The 24,238-nt window shown below is 30.7% G+C and overlaps 1 protein-coding gene across 1 annotated transcript in view; it reads left to right on the forward strand.

Annotated features, from left to right (window-relative positions):
• LOC118199867 (uncharacterized) overlaps positions 1 to 24,238 on the forward strand; it is a 36,748-nt gene that overhangs the window by 10,766 nt on the left and 1,744 nt on the right. The window contains exons 3-4 of the mRNA XM_035371732.2: positions 846 to 968; positions 9,689 to 9,916. Of these exons, the coding sequence (XP_035227623.2) occupies positions 846 to 968; positions 9,689 to 9,916 (351 nt within the window). The remainder of the gene's footprint in view (positions 1 to 845; positions 969 to 9,688; positions 9,917 to 24,238) is intronic.

Here is a 24,238-nt window from a genome sequence, read left to right on the forward strand (position 1 = left end):
GAAAATATGAAGCGCAAAACTGTAACTTTCTTGTGACTAACATTGTTTAACTGATAAAAATGGGAGAAGGCTGAGACCTAACCCCCTAAGAAAAATAGTTATTAAAGCTATCTATTGCTGAGATTAGCTGGCATATTATGAATACACTGCTGTATTGAGGAGGAGCATCTGACAGATGTTCATTTGATCGACTATCGGGAAAGAGACTAGCTATGGAGTATGAGAAGTGAGAAATGAAATAATTAAAGACACATGACTGTGGGGAAGACTTCAGAAAATCGTACAGATCTAGAAGGGATAGCCTAAAGGATTTTGGGAAAGGGGTATTGGTTCTGTAAATGTAGAATATGTATTACCTAAATTAAATATTAACCAAATTTTTAATAATTATTAAATTTAGATAATTAGAGTACATACAACACCTTTAATTACCAACTTTAGTGACTGGTATTTTGCATATTTAATTTTTTTTAATGTGTTTAAAATTAAGGGTTCAAAAACCTTATTTAATAATTTTGATCCTTTTCTTTCTATTAGAGTTTCAGTAGATAAAGCTCTAATTGTCATCTCTCTCTCTCTCTCTCTCTTTTTTTTTTTTTAAAATTCATTTGTATTACTTATTTCTGGCAAAATGGCAGAGAACGTTTCTGCTCCTTGAAAAAGAGGGAGTCTAAAATTAAACTCTGAATAATTAAAAAAGAAATACTAAACTTTCATCTCTTGGAAGCATTACACATAAACAGTCTTTTATTGGTAGCATTTTTAGAAAGTGATGCAAAGTATTTTTTTTTAAATAATATGGTGTTCAGAAATTATTTTATTTCATAAAACATTTTGAAATATAGGAAGAAGATCTTGATAAGCTTCTAGCTAAACTTGAACATTGGGCTCATCGACTTTTCCCAAGCATGAAGCTGGAAGATTGTCTCCACCAGATTGAAAAACTGGGAAAAAAGAGACCTGTTCAGGTAATAATATCTAGATTTGATTGATATATCAAAGTTGTCAACTCTTCCAGTTTCAGTGGTAAACTCCTAGTTTTTCATTTCATTTATCAGTAAATATCTAAATCTTCTGATTTTTAATTTATCTGAATTTTGAAAATCACCATCAGATACAATTTTAAGAAAAATTGCTGATCACTATGTATCAAAGGAAGAAGAAATGCTGTGACGAAAATTTTGACCATAAGTTCTGATGCTTTTTTCACATTATCATCTCTTAATGACCTTTGTCTGAACATTGTAGTTACTTTCATACATAGTGATAATTTGCTTCACGTCTGTCTGGGGAGGGGTTGGACTATTTAACTTTTACCAGATCAAGTATACCTTATAGGTATGTTGTGGAGAGATTGACAAGTTAGGACAGTGATGGTGAACCTATGGCACATGTGCCACAGTCGGAACGCAGAACCTCATGAGCCAGCACACGACTAAAATATTACTTCCTTAATAATCACAATAAAATGGTGATACTATGCAATTCAAATGTAAGTTTCACTTATTTACTTATCGCATAATGCAACTGGCATAGGGCCTTAGCCTAGCCTTTATCACCAACCACAAGATTGTTAATTTAGAAGTCAAACAACAGAAATCAGCTTTATATTTTCAAATTTTCACTGGACTAGTTTCAATAGTTTTAACGAATCATAATCTTCAGGTGCAAAAGGGAATAAAAAGCAACCTATTTTGCGCTTTTGCAGCTGATTATGATGGTTCGGTAAAACCATTGAAAGTAGTCCTGTGAAAATATAACGCTGATTTTTGTTGTTTGACTTCTAAATTAATACTTGTTCGGTGTGTTATTATTATATCTTAATCACAAGATTGTTGCCAAACTTGATGAAGCTGAATGGAAAGTGTTTATTGAAGGGAAATTGAGGAATTATAATTACCAGAAAGATGGTTTTTGCAATTATCTTTCTAAAACACACCATCTAACCAGCTTTCAAATTTCACTGTGCCTGGCAAAACATGGTAAACCTCTCTCCGGCGGGGATTTAATCAAAGAGGTTTTAGGCATGCCGTCCCAAAAAGGTTCGCCACCACTGAGTTAGGAGATAAAGCACACAGAAACTAGCGAGAACATTGGTTTGTCTATTCAGACAAATTTCTGATTGTTAGGAGAGGCTTAAAGAAAAGGAAATCAATAAATATAATATTTTGATTAGATGCCTCATCACAAATGATGAGGCATTTTGATAGCCAAAATGTCTGGGAAGGCTTCAAATTAAAAAGATGCATAAATATTTTGTTGAGTGTTGTTGTTACAAAACATCCATGTTTTGTAGCTTTTAGTGTGTAATTATCCTAATATCGTTTAAGAATCAATGTCATAAATTACATATATTTTAAACTGAGAAATCTTATTAGATTGTGAATTTAATTAGGACTTTTTTAAAAATTGTTAAAAAATAAATAAAATTTAATAGTGGCCATGTAAATCCATAATGACTAAGGTTATCTAACTACCTAATTTAATTATTTATAACTAACTGCTTACCCTTAAAAATTATCTCTGCGTATTAAAGCGAGTTTTTGGCCTTTCATTAATCCTTACTGTGGTCACAAGATAAAACACAAAAATGTAAAAATTCATGTAAAACTTATTCAAATTATATTAACTTCTAAAAAAATCAAATAATGTTGCTTGACAACTTGCTAAGAAATGGGGAAGTGGATAATGATTTTGGGAAAGAATATTACAATAAATTTCTTTCCATATAAAATGAGACATTATTTTAAAATGAGCCTGTGTCTTAGGAGCTCATCAAAGGACAATACGAGAAAAGTATTTAAAAATAAAAATGGTGTTTTTTTTAAAATCACAAATGATGAGGCATCTAATTTTGATATGTTTTTAACAAAATTGTAGATAAAAAAAAGTTCAACGTTGAGATTGAATAACATTGAGCAAAGGTCACCTATATCAAAACAAAGAGGGAGGGTCTTCTCCCATTCTGTTTCTTGTTTCAATAGTGGCTGCAAAAGCTACAACTGTAAGGATAATAGGCACAGGGGATAGAAACTTCTTAGATCTGCAGCTGTCTCAAAAATACTTGATTCTGAATTTATATCAGCTTTACAAAATGTAATAAATGAACAACAAGGAGGATGCTTAAAAAAAAAATTCCGTGAAAGGAGTGTATTGAAACTGGGGATTTTCAACAAAATGATGAAAGATAATTTTAAAAATGAAAACGCTTCTAGAGGCGTTTTTACTTCAGATTTACTGCCCAAAAGAGGGAAAAAAATTGAAAAATGGTGTTATCAGTGTAGATGTATCAGGACCTAGAAGCCATTGGGTATGTTATTATAACCATCTGAATAGCATTTTTATTGAATATTTTGATTCTTTTGATGATTATATGAAATTAAAAAGTCATTCCTGAAAGCATAGTAAAATATCTGAAAACATAGGTGAAAAAAATAAAAGGAATATGATGACATTTTTTTCAAAATCCTTTATTTGTTAACCCTTTTTTTTTTGCATGAAATATTACATAACCAAAATTATAAAAATCAACCCCTTTAGAAGTTTTAAATTCTTTTACCCAAACCCTGAGTGATTACAACAAAGAATTTATTCTATATAAATGAAGTATTTGGTTTTAAATTGAAAAGATAAACCAGAAGAATTCTTGTTGATTTTGCTGATTTGCATGAAATTAAAAAAGTAGCACTCAAGGAATTCATCATGTATGTCTCTTGGTACAATATAAATAAAAATAATGTAAATAATATCATTAAAATCGTTGATGGATTTCAGTGGTTCGATTTCATTATTCCAAATGGAAATTACACAATTACTAAGTTGAATGATTATTTAGAAGATTATTTCTTTAACAACTTGGAAGAAAAAGTAGAGAAATTTGAACCATCCATTCAGTTTGATATCCTAAGAAGTATACTATCAAATTACTGAGTGGATATAAAATAGATTTATCTATAAGTAAATAGCACAAAATATTAGTATTTGAAGGCAAAATTTGTGAAAAAGGTGAACAAGAAGGTGATACATTGGCAACATGACAAATGAAAATAATAATATCTACATTTACTGAAGTATTGTGAAATGAGATTTTAATCAATAATAAGACATCATGTGTTATTCTTTTGTATAAAAACAAGTACTGTAGAAACATTCAATTTCATTACCATAAAAATTACAAATCAAAAGAGTGAGTTAATAAACATGTAAGAAGTGGAATACAGTTTATTATTTGAATCTGAAAATGAAAAAAAAAGGAGATATTTAGAAAAAAATTACAATTTAAAATTTTCTTCTACATAAATGAATCATCATAAGTATTATAGAAGGAGTAAAAAATCCAAGGAAGAGTGTTTTTTTTTTTTTTTTTTTTTTGTTTTTTTGTTTTTAAGATCTGAGAGATATACTCTTTATGATGGGTAAAGGTTGAAAAATATGTAAGCCATATTTTATTTCTAAATAAATCAAAAAGATTTATGATTTGGGTAACAGAGATTATTATTATAATCGGGATGTAAAGATTTATGAATATAAAAAAGTGTAAAAAACAAAATGTGTATCTCAAAATGATGAAAATACAAAAATAGAGTTTTTAACTAAGATATCTAGCTATATTAGATAAATTAGTTAAAATTTATAATAATTCATATCATCACTCAATAAAAGTGACACCTATGGAAGCATCTATTAAAGATAACAAAGCTGCAACATGCGAGAATTTGTATAAATCTGTAGAAATTTAGAAACCTAAATTTAAAAATGATGATACTGGTTGAATTTCCAAATTTAAATTTCCTTTTACTGGGAGCTGTGATCCTACATTTACAGAAGAGATTTTTATTGTTTCTCAAGTTTTAAACACTGATCCTCCTACTTCTAGATTAAAAGATTTAAGCAATGAAGAAATTAAAGAAAAATTTTATGAAAAAGAATTCATTAAATGTTATAAAAAAGATAAAATTGAGAAAAGAATAAGGAGAAAAGGAAACAAGTTTTTGTTAAATTGTTAGGTTATTCCGGAAGTTTCAACAGCTGAATTGATGAAAAAAAGTTACAAAATCCTCCTCAAAGTTCTGAATTTTCTTAAATTTTTTTTAATATAAATTTATTTTAGAAATGTTTTGCAAGATGCAAAAGTTTTTGTTATTTTAAGCATTTATATTTTTATTTTTATCCGTTTAAAAATTTTTTTCAATCGTGTTATTTTATGCATATCCTCAGTTTTTTTTTTTTTTTTTTTTTTTTTTAATTACAGATGATTTTACTACTTCACTTTTAAGACTTTTTCGTTAAAAAATTTGAATCTCCCTCAAAGAATTAATGAAGAAAGAATAAGAAATCTCAATTATGAATTATTTTAAATTAAGAATGTTTCTTTTTTTGGTAGAATTTGTTTCAGATATTTCATTTTTATTGGAAACTTTGAAGCTTCAATCTGAAAGTTAGAGCCTATAAACAAAAATGTATTTGAAAAATTACAAAATTGTTAATTTCTATATTTTATTTTAATTCTTTATTTATTTTATATACTTTCTTATTAGAAAAATGACATTTCCTTTTTATTATCCTCAAATTTTCTTAGCTAGATTATTTATTAACTGCTCAGAGCCTTTTGGACTTAACTCCGGCAATGACTGTTTCTTACGTTTCAGAAAACCAGCAAAACTTATGGTAATTAAAAGTTTTGGTTTGGATTTGGAAATCGGATATTTTTGCAATGTATTTTTTAGCAGGAAAATTTGTAGTTTAAATTTGCTTATAAATACTTTATATTTAAATTTGCTTATAAATACTTTATATAAATATACTGGGTGCAAGTGATTTTTATACAAACTTTATGCAGTTTGCATAAAAATTATTTAAATATAAAGATAATCTAATATGAAATAATTCTACAAATTCAAAGAATAACAGGAAAGATTCTGAAATTTGCAGATTTACCCAACATTTGAAGAAATGTGTGATATTCATGAAATCTTAGAAAATTCCCTAAAATTTCTGAAAATAATCAAGAAGTTCATGCCACGATAAAATTACTAACCTAATTATGATAGGTATGCCATATTGCTTCAAAAATGCAAAATTGAGTCAGTTCTTTGCCAAGCAATGACACAAAATATAGTGCAAGAATATTTGAAATCTTTGAGTAAACAAAACTTCATTCCTTTGCTCAGATTTCTTGATTAAATGAGGATTATTAGCTGAAAAGTTTTTAGGAATTTAAAGTAAACAAATAACACTGCTTTGAACTACTTTGATTTTAAATTACATTTTTCTGAACTATTGTACCTTCAAAGTACTACACTGTTTTAAATTGCATAAAAAAAAATTATGCTTTTTAAAATTTGTTGTTCATAAAGTTGAGCCCAGTTTGTCATTTTATTACCTTTAACAATTGCCTTAACTTTAATAATATCATTAATATTAATGTAGAGTATGTTATTCCAATTTTAACAACAAAACAGTAAGATGATGCACATACCTATAAAATACAAGATATTCAATTAAAGACCACATTTCAGAATGGTCTGAAATGAATCACTTGTTAAATGACTAGAAATTTTGCCTGAATATTTGTGAAGTAATGGAATTTTGTTTGGTGAAGGGAAAACTATGCAAGGAACTTAATGTAGATAATAATAAGTGCTTTGTTATGGTGGAAAATGATTAAAAAATAATAAATATAAACATGTAACTTTAGAATTGTTTAGTATTCTGCCCTTTTCTTTCCAAAACAAGCTGAAAATTTGCAAATAGCAGGCTCAACAAGGGTTGAATGTTTCTGTAGAGATACTGTAGGTATAATTTACAATGTTAGCTTTCAATTCCATCAAATTAATATGCCTATGAAATACAGTGTTCTTTATATGTCCTAAAAACCAAAAATCAGGCCTTGTCGAAAATGTTGCCTGGCTATGTTAGAGGAAGAAGGTGGCTGATTACTTTTTAATTTTTAAAATTACTTGCTTTGCTGGTGTTGTACTTGAAAACCAAAATTCAGGCCTGGTTGAAAGGGTTGGCTGGCTATGTTAGAGGAAAAAGGTGGCTGATTACTTTTTTAATTTTTAAAATTACTGCAAATTACTTGATTTGCTGGTGTTGTAACATGTGCTGGAGCTCCATCTCTAAAATAGTAGTATGGAGATACCGATTCTGTTGCAGTGTTCACATAACCTGGTTTTTCAAAGAAATTCATTGATGATCATTTGAGAGAACAGGTAAGAAAGTCATCAAGTTTGCCAGAAAAAAGTCAGTAATAAATGCTACTGACAATGATGTAATGATCTTTGAGAATCAAAAGATACTTAATGTAATATATATATATATTAACATGTTCATAATATGCAGTTTGTGTCTTAACAAAATTGTGAAGATGGAAATGTTCTTCATTAGTCCATTTTTCTAAGCCATTCATCGTAGATTTCGATCCAAAGAAAAACCGAAATGCAAACATTTCTTGTGCTTTTATATCTGAAGTTACAACTCCCTCAAATATGAATAACTTTACACGAGGGTAATTTCCCCCACCCAAACCTTCTATGGACCATAATAAATAATAATAATAATAATAATAATAAAAACACAAAATGTAAGAACAATGGTAAGAAAAAAGTAAAGAGTAAGGAACAAGATGAATTTATTGCCAAAAGTTGTGTACAAACATGGTTACTTTTCGACAAAATTGTCATGAAACGTGATTCAGGTATTTGTCATACCAGTTGATAAGTTCATTTTGTTCTTTAGTCTGGTTTTTACTTTTTATGGCCCATCAAAGGTTGAAAGAATAATGACCTTCATAATATGATATTTCAGAATGTGTTTCAAAACTTTTTACACCATAACTAGAAGGTATTTGCCAGTGCTACATGCAGAAGTATATCAATGAGTATTAAGACTTCCTGTAACATTGCTATTTCATTTTTCACTATTTTGCTATGAGCTGGTTTCCATCACCTGCCAAGATTAATGCCCTAAGAGACAATATCTTAATTTTAAAATAATTTTTAAAAATTTACCGACATTGGACCAAAATTTAGCTTTTTCAAAACTTTACTTTTTTCAAATTTTTAGATGGGAACTAAGGTTTTCATGTAATAATTTTACAAGAAGAGACTGATTTTTTAATGATACTGATTGTGATGGGGCAATTCAGATTTTTCACAAGTAAGTAATGGGGCAATATGTTCCATCATTTCTTCTTTATTGAAAATGTGAGCGATATACATACCACATATGTAAGTAATTTTCATCTGACTCTATCAATACGCATCAGGGGGCTATCTAGTTGTAAATTTTGGAACAATATTTTCCTTCACCAAACAAAATTCTGTTGCTTCATGAATATCATGCATGGTTTCAAGTCAAGGATTGTACTTCTCATTTCAGACCATTTTGAAACAAGAGCTTTAATTATAACCATGCTATGTGGGTGAAAAAATGAAACAAAAATCTCATTAGGAGCAAAAATTTACATATAAATTCTTTAACTGGGCACAAGTGATGAATTCTTAAATATTAATGAGCTTTAATTATAAACACACTGTGTGGGATAAAAAATGAAAGAAAATCTCATTAGGCCCAAAAATTAGCTTTTAAATACTTAACTGGATGCAATAGATGAATTCTTAAATATTGTTTCAATTGCAATCCTTGACACTGCAACTATTTCCCGTTATTTTTTATAAAGATGTTTAATTAATAGCACTTAATTATTTAACAAGAATTCAAATACACTTTATTATGATGATGAAAATTTGAGGTGATCTTGTAGTGGAGTATATGTAATATGAGAAGCAGTTGGGAATGGGCCATAGTATAAATCTCTGTCAGTTCTTTTGTGGAACCTTTTTGGGTGAGGGCCCGGGCACAATCTCAGAAATGTCTGAAAGCATGTTTATGGGTGAAAGAATAATGTGAGAAGAATTGTCTCCAAACAGTGGCTATTTGTTGGGATCTGCCTGCAGACGAATGTTTTCTTTTCAGCTTCCAAATCAATCTGTTGGTGTTCTCTGAGAAGCAATCAAAGAAAACCATATATTCTAATTCTTAGAAAAGCCACTGCTCTGCAGAGCTAGAAAAGAAGGGGTTTCAACATATAAAAATAAATCTCAAGTGTCATTTTATGGATCTAGAAAGTGATGTACATAAACACACACACACAGAAAAGGGGCTTTGAGAATGTTTTCTAGTGCAGACAAAGAATGGCACAGTAAGGAACAGTATGTCATCACATGAAATTAAATGGCTGAATTTGTATAGAAAAGAGAAACAGATGATTTGTTTAAAAAATTCTAAATATGAAAGTTTTTAGTCCTACAAATTGAAGTAACATTTTTGAATTTTTGTTTCCATTCATTTGCATTATAAATGCTGTTTTTAGATATTTAAATTAAATATTATCAGTTTGTGCTATTGTTTCTCATTTAAATTATTATTTCATTTTTGGTTTTTAAATTAAACGAAATACCCCCTCAAATATATTTATATTTTCTCCTGATATTTTAATTCTTTAGCCAAGGATGGCATATTGTCCATAGCCAAAATGAGAAAAACACTATGTTGGTGATATTTCTAGGTGGCTGTGCTAAAAGTACCAGTTTTTCTTATGTCATTCATTCATGTATTTATGTAAAATTGGAATTTATTTGTTATTGTTATCTTATGTGAAATTTGTATATTGTGATACTTTTAGACATGTCTGCGTAAAATAAGGCTGGATATGCCAGTTTTAAAAAGTGATTTTGTCCAATCAGATGAGGAAAAAGATGAAACTCAACGTATGTCAGACCCAGAGATTCAACCACAAGATGTATTTGATAGTCTTCTTGAGGATCGGCAAGTAATGCAAGATGAAATACCTGTTTCTACTCCAATGTATAATGCACCAAAAGGCCACATACTTGGTACTTCATCTGGTTCTGTAAGTTTTGTATATTTTTTCTGTAAAAATATATTGGAAATGTGTCACTTACATTAAAATTTAATTAATAATTTGATAATATTCTTAAATTTTATTAATAATGTAATAATTTATAAAATGAGTTTATTTTTGTAAAACTCTGCACAAAATACAATTTAACTGTTACATATAAATAGTGAAACTAATATAAACTAGTATTTTAAAGAGAATAGTTAAACAAATAATTTATAGTCTATTAACACTACTACTATTGAAAATAATGGAAGGATTTAATTATATTTATTATTAAAACTAATGAAAATGCATTAGACTTTCTGATTAATAGGCTTTTATTTGACAAACTTGTTGTAACCTGTTTTATTGTAATTAAATGGAAGGATAATAGCATTAAATATAACAAATATATTCTGTTAATATGCGTTTCGTAATGATACATAATCAAGTAACTAAATCAAAAATGATGGTTCACAGTCTAACAACAGCGGTTCTCAACCTTTTGACTAACGTGTACCATCTAAACAAAACTTTGTATTTCTCAATAGAAATATTAAAATATATATGTATATATATTTTGTCATTTGCACAACCTATTGGCTATTTGTATTAAATATGTACATATTAAAAAAGATTAAAAATTTGTTACCATTTTAATTATCAAAATTTAATACATTGATTCTAAAATTTAGTGTTAAAATTGGGCCTATTTAAGAGAGATTTCTTTATGTCTGGTTTTGTTTCACGCAGTTTTAAAAGTAAATTAAGATCCACTTTTAATTTTCTGTATTTATTTTTCAAATATAACATAGAAGAAAATCCTTGTTAACACAAATAGGTTGTGCTAAAAGGCAATAAGAATTTAATAACTTTATTTGAAGTGTCTTTAAATTCTTTTTTCTGGTTCAGTGAAAAGTTTGCAACAGTGTTATTTTTTAAATATTCTGTTAGAGTTTGATCACAGGAAATTTTTATGACTTGTTCTTTTTCTTCATGAGATAAAATTTCAGGTGCATTTGAACAAAATGGATTTGTAATCCAATTTTCTTTTTCATAATCCTCAGGAAAATACATGTTGAAATAATTTATCAATGAAAAATAAGGATTTTTAATGTCGAATGCTAATTCTTCTTTTATTTTAAAATTATTTTTTAATAGAAATCTTTCTGAAAGAGGTAAAATGCTTAAAATATTATCCAATTTTATTCATTATTAGCTCATTGCATTTATCTTATCTCTAATGCTAAACAAATTAACAGTCATCTCAAATTTAATTCATTTAACTTTCCAAAAATATCAGCTAAATATGCTGAATGCACTAACCATAATTAACAAAATAAACATTTTTGCAACTCAAATTTTGAATCACAGGAAAATCAAATTTTGAATCGCAGGAAAATTTGAAGTTTAAAAAGACAGTTTAAAATTTTGCCTCTGGTGAACCACCTTACTTCAGAATGTAACAAAAGTGTTTCATGTCCACTGCCTATCTTTTGGTTTAAAATCGTAATTTTTTTTAAATTTAAAGTTAGGCTTTTATAAAATTTCCGATTTTCACAGCTTGATTCAAAATGATTTTCTAATTTTTGGGGATTGTTTTGGCTACTAAAGCTTCACGATGAATGGAGTACTGAGTAAATTTAGTTAAAGTATATATGAGTCGATGTCCTGGAGTTGTAAACTAAACATGGTTTTTCCTCAACTGGATAAATCATTTGAGCCGCGCATTGGGTAGCCAACTATAACCAAAACTACCATAAGCAAAAGACTCATTTGGCCTTTTTAAATAGTTTTAATTAACAAAACACAAGATAAAGCATTACAATTAAGGGTGTTATAATTGTGTGTGTGGAAGGGAAACTGTTATCTATTAAATGCTTATTAAGTAAAAATCTCTTTCTTATTAAGTTAAATGCTTATCTGTTATCTTCGGGTGAAGATGAAACCATGCAATGTCCAAAATAACCTTTAGCTGAAGATAAAACCGCTGTTTTATGCAATTTCCAAAATAATCTTAGGGTGAGGACTTTGCTGGGGGAAGTAGTACCTAAAACCTGGAAAAGAATATACGAGTCGATGTCCTGGAGTCGTAAACTAAACATGGTTTTTTCTCAAATGGATGAATCATTCAAGCTGCGCGTTGGGTAGCCAACTATAACCCAAACTACCATAAACAAAAGACTCACTTGGCCTTTTTAAATAGTTTTAATTAACAAAACACAATTAAGATAAAACATTACAATTAAGGGCGTTATAATTACACATTCAAGTTACAAAGTAAATCTTGGGGAACAACATCTCGGGAAAACGGCATGCTTAGTTCATGACTCCCGTACATCAACTGAAGGCTAGAGTAATTTTTTTTTTTTTTTTTTTTTTTTTTTTTTTGCTGATGTTAGGTGGCGCTCGTTGAGTCGTGATGTTACAAACTCCCCCTCTGGCTCATATGATGACTTGGCGAAGAGCCAAAAATATGTTGGTTTGGTCTCCCTCGTCTCCTATACTCTATCGCCTAGTTCGTAAGACGTCGATGACCATAATATATTTTTTGTGCTTTTCATACTCTTCAAACATCACTGAACCAAGATGATTCATTCAGAACTTCATAGAATCAAGATGATTCCCTCCATACTTCATTGAATCGAGTCAAACTTCATTGAATCAGGATGATTCATCAATAGCATAGAATCGGGATGATTCTCTTCAAACTTCATTGAAACGGAATGATTCATCAACAGCATAGAATCGGGAAGATTCTCTTCAGACTTCACTGAATGGGGATGATTCATTCAACAATATAGAATCAGGATGATTCTAGAAAAGTTCACTACATGGGGTTGGATCTCCCCCTGGTTCGAAGCAGTTCTCTTGAAATTTTTGCAATAAGCGATTTAGTTGAGTACGCTGTTTTGTATGTAGATGTTTACCTTCGTCATTTCGAAGATTCACTAAATTAGATGTTTCAGAACTAAATTGGAAACTTATGGAATTTTTTTGTCTACATGCGTAATTAGCTCCACTTTCAAATTACCTGAGGCGGGCAGGCCCAGTACTGTGGCTAACACTTGCAGATCTTTTTTCTGTTTAGTCCCCAAAATTCGTGTTATCATAGTTTCAATATACATTGAAAAGTTAAATATTTGTTTGAAGAAAAATTATATGTTCAGAAATTTTAGGAATTTCTTAATTACCCTTCACAATTACATAATATTTGAGAAACAACACCGAACAAAATCATTAATCTGAGATTACTTCAAAAATGAAACTAACATTTTATAAGGATTGGTACACTTGCTAATGGACAATGAAATGCACAAATTTATTAAACATAAAAATCCCCAAAATAGAATTTAACTTTGATAAATCTTCTATTAGTAGTGCCTGTGATGTCTACAAAATTCTAAATGCTCTACGAAATTAATTTTCGACTGTAGTTCTGTTTGAAAAACACCATTAGATATATAAGTTGTTCTCAAATATTTCAAAATAATAATATAAAAATTTGATAAACACACAACTGGAAAATGCAGCAAGTTTTAGAATGCCTACTCAGAATAATGGCAACTAAAATATTAATTCAAAAGTATTCTTATTGCATAAAAACAAAACATTAGTGGCACAGTTTAAATAATATACTAGATAAAACCCTTTTCACTTTTTAAAATTTTTTTCTATTCTCCAAGAGGAAATAATATCCGTTAATGTTATTCATATAATAAAATAAAACAAAACACACAACTCATTCATTGATAGCAACACAGTCGTAAAAATACTAAAAGAATTATGCACACCGGAAACATTTATCAATCAGAATAAAAATACTACTTTGTTACGTAAACACTTTTCGTTTAGAACCGAAACGAAATTTTACTTGTGTTGACTTCTAATGAAAACAAAATTAATCTTCATTTAGAACATAGAATTAAAACACAGGAAATTCAAATAAAAATCAATTATTTAAACAATGTAAGACAATATAAATTCTTAAAGTGTAACATAGCTAAAAGGAAACACCTAGAGCTTATATATACTTTACATATGATTATGTTTCGTTTTTAATGACACATTTTATTCCATGTCATGAAAGTATTAACGACGTTAAAGCTAGAATTTTTTATTAAATGCTTATTAAATAAAAATCTCTTTTTATTAAGTTAAATGCTTATCTGTTATCTTCGGATGAAGATGAAACCGTGCAATGTCCAAAATAACCTTCGGGTGAAGATAAAACCGCTATTTTATGCAATTTTCAAAATAATCTTAGGGTGAGGACTTTGTTGGGGGAAGTAGTACCTAAAAACTGGAAAAGAATATATGAGTCTATGTCCTGGAGTCGTAAACTAAACATGGTTTTTTCTCAACTAGATAAATCATTCGAGCTGCACGATGGGTAGCCAACTATAACCCAAACTACCATAAACAAAAGACTCACTTGGCCTTTTTAAATAGTTTTAATTAACAAAATGCAATTAAGATAAAACATTACAATTAAGGGCGTTATTATTACACATTCAAGTTACAAAGTAAATCTTGGAGAACAACGTCTCTGGGAAACAGCATGCTTAGTTCATGACTCCCATACATCAACTGAAGGCTAGAGCCCCCCTTTTTTTTTGGTTGGTATTTAATCTGGTGGCCGCTAGGTGGCACTCATTGAGCCTTGGGGTTACAAATTCACAATATATTACAAGCTCTTCAAAAGCAAATGATGATATTCTCAATTCATGTAGAAAAGTAAGGAATACAAAGCAACAAGAAGACATAATGCCTGCTGCTAAAGACAGCAAATCAATGTAAAAAAAATGATTCCAAAAGTGGAGCAATATAATGGTGGCGATAGACATGCTGATAAATTGATCAACTCTAAAAAAATTACTATTATCTTATTGTAGGAACTTATTTTTATTTCTTATTAAATTCAACATCCTTTTCTATTATTCCTTTTAAAAACATCATTTATGACAAATTTTGTGATGTCTATGGCTAAAGGAATATGTGTGAAAATAAAAACGGATTATTTTGCTTTTTATAAGTCTGTGAGTGGCTATTGAGCTTGAATAAAGCTCAGATCGCATAAATTTATGAGTGTAAGAGAAAAAAACTTGAAACTTAGTGGAGTATTTAATTTTTTAATTTAATAGTTAAAAATATTCTGTTTCTTTGCATACCACCAATTTTTCTCTTGTGTATTACTGGTTGAGAATTGCTGGTGTAACAGGAAGAACATACATCAAAACTGAAACAAACATGAATAACATAATAAAAATAATACAGTACAAAATCCAAAAGCTGGATGTCCATTATCCGGAATGATCTAAAATCTGGACCTCAAAGCCACAAACTTTTTTTTGTTGTATGCTTTTAACGCCTGTGCATTTGATTTTTCCTTCTATAATAAAACATGTGGAGATTTTTACTTAAAAATTCCAATTCTTAATTTCACCTAGGAGCTAAATAAAATACTTCTTTATGGAAAAACAACCGTGTAAGCATAAATTTGTGAGTTAATAGTTTGGCTCTGTAGCCGAGTGTCTGCTTGGCATACATCTCAAACCTAAATTACCAAATTTACCTATTTTATATCCCTGATGCTGACCTGGCGATTCATTATTTATTATATTTTGCTTTCATCACTGCATGCTTATCAATACATGACAGCTTCAGTAATAACTCATGCAGTGATGTCTAAACGTTTTTTTTATATTAGTAATTGAGTAACAAGAGTATGACAACTTTTTATGCTCACATTATGCTTAGTGATGATTATAGATTTTTAAATGCTGTAAGAAATGTTGATGAGGAAAAATTCAACAAAAAAGCATTTAAAGGAGTAACGACTTTCCCATATATCGTGCAAATTAAACAGCATCGATGACACAAGCATTAATGAATGATTGGTTTGAAAATCATTTTGTACTCGAGGGATAACTCAAAAATAGTCCTGATTTATAGACAACTGTTTGGCTCATACTTCACTTAAAGTTTTTTAGTGAAATATAATGTATCCGTATTATTCTTCCCTTCAAAATTGTACATCTGTCATTCAGCCTATGGATATCAGAATAGTGTGCACACTGAAATGCAAATATAAATTAGCATTTTTAAAATCCATCTTAAATTTCTAGAACAATGGCAAGACTATTCAAGAATTTTTGAAATATTTTAGCATAAAATCTGCTGTGTGGAGCATCGCAAGATCAGGGAAGAATGTGTCTCCAGATATGTTAAAAAGTGCTTCGCATACTTTATGGCCAGCTACCATATTTCATGGTGAGGATGATAATGATAGCTGCAAATTTGAAGGTTTTCGGATATCCCAAACTAAAGGTGAAATTTCCCAGTTAATGGATTTTGTAAAGAAATGGGGAGAAGCAGTTAATAAATGAAGATGATATAACAGAAGCTTTTCATTGCAATGACGATGCCCCAATCATCAATCAATTAACGGATGGCAAAATCTGTAGTATGGTTCTAGATCCAGAAAATACCATATCTTCTACCGATCTTCTACCGATATCTACTTCATCTTCTACCGATAGTGAAGAGAGTGACAGAGAGGTTATTGAAAGTGAAAAAGTTTAAATCGACAAGTTAGTTGATATTTTCAACACAGCAATTACAGGACTTGAACAGTGGAACTTTGTAACTGAACAAGAAATTATGTCTGTTTATAGAATTAAAGAGAAAGTATTAGCACGAAAAATCAAGCAACTTAAACAACTTACATTGTAAGAAATGTTTACTAAAGTAAACAAATAAGTTTTTTTTTTTCCAAATTTTGATACCTTTTAGATGATAATTGCTCTTTATTTCATAATTATTATTTCATCTTTTTAATTGTAATTAAATTTTCTAATTTCTGCATGCCATCCTACCAGATTTAAATTGATGATCCGGAAAAATCCCAAATATCTGGAAAAATCCCAAATATCTGGAAAAATCCCAAATCCGGAATCGCCGAAGTCCCGACAAGTCCGGAGTTTGGACTTTGTACTGTAAATAGTTGAAAATTCTTTGGTCTTTTTCAAGGAGCAGTCAAAAAAGTTTCAAGAGATTCACGTTTCTGAATTATATCTGGATGGTTATTAATTCATGAAAAAAAATCAAAAGTGCCATATAAGGACAAATTAAATTAATTAAAAGTAATATAAGACCATTAATTTTTTATATTAATAAAGAATTCACTAAAATAAAGCGTAAAATTAAAAAAATATTGTAATAACTCATCAAAGTATAATTTGCTCCAACATTATCCTAAAAAATACTGTATAAAAATTAAACAGTATATATAGATACACACACACACACACACACACACACACACACACACACACACACACACAGGGAACAAGCCCCACCATGAGTAAGGGAACAAGCCCCATCATGAGTACATATTCCAAGAAACTCCAAAATAATTATCTTCTTTTATTATCCATTGTGGTTACACAAGAGAATCTTTTGCTGTGATAAGATTGCCATATACTTATTAACCTGAAAAATATACTAAATGATATACATAAATTTTAAATCAAATTTCACAAAGTATTATAATCACTTCTGTTCCAAATATGTTTGAGCTTATTAAGTGGCTGAGTTTAATATATGATGATTTGTGTATTGCGAATCTCGATATCAGATTTAAGCTTTTTAGGTAAAATAATAACTAACAATTAATTTAATAATTAATATTTAAATAATTAGAAATTAATGCTAAAGCTAAACTGTTTAGGTAATCTCCAAATTCATTTTTTAATTTTTTATGAAAATATTTTTATAATTACATTTTTGATGGAGTTTTACCTTTTGCAAATAATTATTCTATTTATGTTTCATATTGTCAGCAACAGTTTATGACAATTTTTTATAACAATTTTTTAATTCCAATTCTTTAACAAAACTGGTCGTAGATTTTTTGATCAGTGCCTTTCAGTTCAAGAGTTTTTCTTAGAATTTGCAGTCCTTTTATAGATTCGATTGATGTTCGCATGTATCACTTTTTTTTCTTTGTATCATTTACACTGTCTGTTAATGCAGTTTTTTTTTTTTTTTTTTTTAAATTCTTTCAGTTTTTCACATCTTGTTCCAATATTTTTAAGAACTGACACATATTATAAAAATCAATCTTCATAACTTCCCTCTCTGATGTCTCAAACATTAGCTATGGTTTTCATTTACTCTAAGGCTTCTCTCGTATCAAAGCCATATCTTTGAAAACAGTTTTAACTGATTTTAAGAGAATACTACCTGCATTTATTACAATATACATGGCTTCAAACAGGGATATCAACTTACTCGTCTCCTTTGAAGTGCATTTTCGCAAACTTCAATTCTGTTTATCATTTTCTGAGCATCTTTTCTCTAATGACATTTGAAAACTTTTATAATACCTTTGTCTGAATGCTAAAAGCTATTTGTAAGAAGGGACACTAATGTTTTTCATAAAGAGCTGAGAAGTGTATATTTAGCACAGCTATTACTTAGTAAGATTATTTTTCCAATTTCATTTTGCTGCTCCATTTCAAAAGATAATTAGTAAAAATGCTATTTGTCATCCATGAGTTTTTGTTGCTATGGTAAGTTAGATGTAAATTTTTGACTTTCAAATATCAAGGTTTTATGCTTTTGTTAATTAGCAGTGCAGTCTTCTTAAGTTTTGGGTCCATAGTGCACATTAATAAATTCATTTCTTCTTATTTGGGGAAATTGTAAATAATGTAAGTTATATGGAGTTACCATTAACCATAGGCCCTCATGGATTTCTCATGTTAAGCACATCATAGGAAAAGGATGTGTTGTTACCAGACAAATTTCTGTACTCCTAGGAAACTACTGTGTAATGTCTTTTAGCAAGACAATGGCGTGAACTACGAAATGCTAAAGCATCTGTCCTATAAGTCACTGAATGCCCTTCTCACGCTTTACAATAGAGTGTGGAAGGAGCGTACTTTTCCCAGTGCATGGAGGAGAGCTGTTGTCATTCCTATTACTAAGCCAGGAAAAGATCCAAGGAATCCCTCAAACTATCGGCCAATTGCCCTTACCAGTTGTGTTTGCAAACTGTTTGAAAAGATGGTAAATAGCTGCCTAGTCTACTTCTTGGAAAATAATAACATTATATCGCCTTATCAAAGCGGTTTTCGAAAGGGAAGAACGACTGTAGATAATATGCTTCTTTTAGAGACATCTATTCGAAAAGCCTTTGTCAAAAGAAGTCACCTTGTCTCTATTCTTCGACATTGAGAAAGCTTACGATAAGGCATGGAGATACGGTATACTTCGCGATCTTCACGAGAGTGGCTTGCGCGGCAACCTACCAATTTTCATTCAGAATTTCTTGAATTCTAGAACTTTTCAACTCAGGATTGGCTCTGTTTTGTCAGATGCTTTTGAACAGGAAGAGGGTGTGCCTCAAGGCTGTGTGCTAAGTGTAACGCTGTTCATTTTAAAAATAAACTCTGTACTGAAAGAACTTCCTCCGACCATCTTGGGATCTCTGTATGTTGATGATCTGCAAATTAGCTGTCGAGGGGCAGACATGAGATATGTAGAGAGGCAAATGCAGATGGCTCTGAATAAGATCCAAGAATGGTCAGACAAACAGGGATTTACTTTTTCAAAACAGAAAACTGTGTGCGTGCACTTTTGTAGGAAGCGTGGTCTCCATCCTGAACCTGAGTTATATCTCAATGATACAATTATTCCAGTTGCGCCGGAAATAAAATTTTTAGGAGTGACGTTCGACCGAAAATTGACTTTCCTTTCTCATGTTTTAAACCTGAGAAGGAAGTGTCTAAAAACACTAAATATTTTAAAAGTGTTGGCGAACACCTCCTGGGGTGCAGAGCGTAGCTCCATGCTTCACATTTACAGAGCGCTTATCCGCTCTAGACTGGACTATGGCTCAGTTGTTTATGGATCCGCTCGATCATCTGTTTTGTTAAAACTGGATCCTGTTCACCATCAAGGTCTGCGGATTTGTTCAGGAGCTTTCAGGACTTCTCCTGTACAGAGCCTATATGTTGACTCTAACGAACTATCACTTTATTTGAGGCGTGAGCAATTGTCCCTTTTGCAATATTTTAATATTCTATCCCAACCTGAACATCCCAATAAGCTGTGCTTACATGATAATGAGTGTAACATATTATTTGAAACACGTCCATCCTGTGTTCCTACTTTCCCTTTAAGAGTTCGCCCTGTCATTGAGGAACTCTCCCTCTCTGATATGCACCCCCAAGCAGTACAGAATTTTGAAATTCCACCTTGGGAAAATTCACGGATCCAGCTTCTTGATGTTTTCAAACATCACGTAAAGGCGAGCACTAACGAGATGGTTTACAAACAACTTTTCGCTGAGCACAGGCACAGATATAGCAGTTATTATCCGATATACACAGATGGATCAAAGTCAAATGATCATGTCGGGATAGCTTTTGTATTTGAAGATTACATTGAGAGCAGATGCCTGCACCATGCTTTCTCAGTCATAACATCTGAACTAACTGCAATATACTATGGTCTTTTTTACATCTCAAAGCTCTGCCACAAAAAGTTCATAGTTTATACAGACTCGTATAGTGCTCTTAAATCCTTGGAAGCTTTTCCCAACACTCAGAATCCTGTGGTAGTGGATGTTCTCAAAATTCATAGAAATTTAACGATTCGAGGATATGAAGTCCTGTACTGCTGGGTTCCTGGACATGCTGGAATAAAGGGAAATGAGCTTGCAGACATCGCAGCCAAATATGCTGTTGAACCGTCTACTCGCCTTATCCCTTTTAGAGACATCTGCTGTGTCATCAAGGGGAAGATACGGAAAAAATGGCAGCAAATTTGGGATATTCAGCATCACAACAAGTTGAGAAACGTCAAGCCTAGAATTGAGCATTGGGATTTTGCTGGAAATCGTAAGGAGGACGTTCTTTTGACTCGCCTCAGAATTGGTCACACTAGAGTCACACATAACTATCTTCTCAAAGCTGAAAATGAGCCTGTTTGTTTTAATTGTAATGTTTGTTTATCTGTTCGTCATATTTTAATTGAGTGTCCATGTTTTAATAGTGTTCGCCAGAAATATTTTAATAGCTGTGACTTACCTCTCGACCGTTTAATCGGAAGAGAGGTCAATTGTAATTTATTTTATTATTTAAAAGAGATTGGCTTTTATTACCTAATGTAATTTGTTTTGAAGACTGTGTCTTGAATTTTAATATGTGCTTTTAACTTGTGTCTATGACTTCATCCTCTGGATTTGGTACATTTATCTACTTGTTTTTATTTATTGAATTTTAATATCATCAATTGTAATCATCTCATCTTGTGTTTGGCGCGTCATAATCATCTCTGGTTTTTGCGCCATAATCACTCACTCACTCACTCACTCTTTTAGCAAAAAGAGATGATTTACTATCAACTATAAAGCCAATTTTATGCTATACATCTCCCGCATTGCCTTCATTCTCAAAGCTGGACTTCTGTGAACTTCAAGTAGTACAGAATAAGATTCTGGAAAGAATTGTACATGCTGATTATGTGATTAGAAACAAACTGATCTATGATGACTTGAAAAATCTTCAAATGGAAAATCTGGGAACAACTTGATAATTGAAAATAGTGGACCATGTCGTAAATTTTTCAGAAGCCCTTAGTTGCGAAAAAAATTCCAGGAGATGATTTGGTCTGACCAAATTATCTTCTGGAATGAGTTGGTAACTAAGGACACCCATATGCTTAGAGACCAAAATTTCATAACCTAGCCTGGATTTATAGCCTTTTACTTATTTTCTTCCATGGCATAACTTTTGTCTTTCACCACTTTCCATTTGATTAATATCCTTGCATTACAGGAGATAGTAATCTCTCCCCTTCTTTACTTCACTTCCTTAACTATTCTTGGAATTTCATCTGCTAGCTTATCAAGTTTGTGCTCTCAGAGGCGTAATGATCTTATCTAGCTTATGAAGGCCCTCTGTTGGAGCTACATAAACAAATAAATAATCCATATCTGTGTAACTCATTCGTTTAGCTTTTTAAATGAACTGCTGATTCACTTTTAAATATTAACATGCATTCTGTTACAACATGTTCTGTAACAAAGTTTAATTTCATGTGCATATAAATTTTGGGTGGCTGGTATTCATTTAGCACTGTAAGTAAAACATCTTTTATCCATTTGTTATCTACATATAATCTGGCTCTTCCTTCTCACTATGCAGTTTCTGATGAACAATGTTGGATTTCTCTTTCACCAACTTGTGAGCCATCTGTCAATTGATACAAAATTCTCTTCTAGCATTTGGCGAATTAGTGAAAAAAGCTCTAGAAAAGAAACAATTTTAGTTTTGTAGCTTGGAACTATTCTTGGAAAGCAGTTTCAATATCTGTTGATTTCCTGTCTTTTTTGCACCATTCTTGGAAAGCAGTTTCAATATCTGTCAATTTCCTAAACACATTTTCATTTTTTATTAGTTCCTCATTAATTATAATTCCTTGTTTAATTAAATTGCATGATGTTGTTTAGGAAATTCCCAGGTTAAATGTAGTTTTTCTTTGGATGCAATTACTGAAAACATCAAAATCTTTTAAAAGTTTATCCTTATCTTTCAGGCTTAAGTCTTTTTGTATGGCATGCTACAAGTTAAGAGGATAGCAAGTTAAAAATTGCTTCTTCAAATTATTCATTCAATTTCAAAACTTATGCTTCTAGCCAGTAGAATGATTATCCTTAGTCTTTATAATTGATTTGCCACTTCATGATTACAAGCATTATCAATATTTTTAGGGTTTAGTGTTTTTTTAAGTAATAATAAATACCTAAATAAAATATGTAATGTTTATGTAATAAATAATTCTTTGTAATTATAAGTCATCATTCTTTTTCTTCTGTAAAATTCGGGGAACTGCATCAAGGTGTTTGTGGTAATATGTAAATACCAGATTAAGTATTAAATATTTTTTGCTGACGAAGACAAGATAGACTATTTAAACAAGCACTATAGTGTAAACTTAATTAATTTTTTAAATTTTAATAAAAGACAATAAAAATTAAGGGAAACGGTTGAGGGGTAATTTTTATTTATGCAATTATTTACAAGTGAGTGGCAACAGTGATTAATGTTCTAGTTTTTTCTCAGTTATGTAAGACGCACTTTGGGTTTGTGTTCCAATTTAATGTCAAGTATTCAAATAGGCTTTTATATGTATACAAAATTCTCAACAATATGAAGGATTAATCCAAAATAACCAGAATTTTCTTTCACTTCATCCACATCACTTAATTGACTCAGTATTAAAGTAACACAGAGCAAGATCTGGTGAGTAGTGTGGTTGAGACATAAGCAGCATGTTATTCATCTTCAAATATTGTTGAATTAAGAGAGCCATGTCGGCTGAGCATAGTAGTGATGTTGAAATGAGTCTCTGGTTTACAGTTCTGTTTCTCTCACATGCTTTTAGATAATCTTTGCAAAATATCACAATAAATATTTCAGCTCAGTGTTTGTCCTGGAGATATAATTTATTTTTTCGATCCCATTTTCATCAAAGAAACAAATTTTGTCTTCACGCATACTAATTGATTTTAAAACTTCCATCACTATAAACGAAATATCTTGTCTTCCAAGGAAATTCACTGAGCATTAGTGATCAGATAACTTTTCCTCTCTACAAGGTGTTTCTTAAATTTTTGCAGCATGTTCAGTAACTTATTAAATTTCCTGCTTATCCCAGTCCATATTATTATTTTGTTTTCATAAAATTTACAAAGAGTAGGGCAAAGGCGCATCATTGGCGCAATAAATGTGTTAATATGCTTTCTTGAGGAATTTGTATTCTTTTACTATCTTGATGCGCCGCCCAGACGGTATTGTGGTTAAGAGAGTCTGACTGTGATACCGAAGGGCCCAGTTCGAATTCCGGAGAAGGCATGGTGTAAAATTGTCTGTCCCTTCATAGGAGGTAACAGTGGCCAACCTATTAGGTGCTTCCATAATAAAGAGACCACCGATCTGGCCTCAGGAGTGGATGATGCCAGCATAGGCAAGTGCCTGGCATTAGAGAGGGGAAAAAAAAAAAAAAAAAAAAAAAAAACTTGATGCTTGTTTTGTTGGTCATTATGTTGTTCCTACTTTAAGTTATTTCAGACATTCATGCATTTGTCTATCTGTTTCTGTGTGAGTGTGGGACACAAATTTGGCAGACAAGCATCTTGTCCACAAATTTTCTGATAAAATTCTCTAGCGGGAATTCCATGACAAATTTATTTCATCATAAAAGGACATTTTGTCATGTTTTCCTCATTTCTGCTTGTTGATGGACTGCTAGGTCATA

This window comes from Stegodyphus dumicola, chromosome 2 (assembly GCF_044657685.1).
Source record: "Stegodyphus dumicola isolate Sdum_Otavi_A_Nest chromosome 2, ASM4465768v1".
NCBI classification, from domain to species: Eukaryota; Metazoa; Arthropoda; class Arachnida; order Araneae; family Eresidae; genus Stegodyphus; species Stegodyphus dumicola.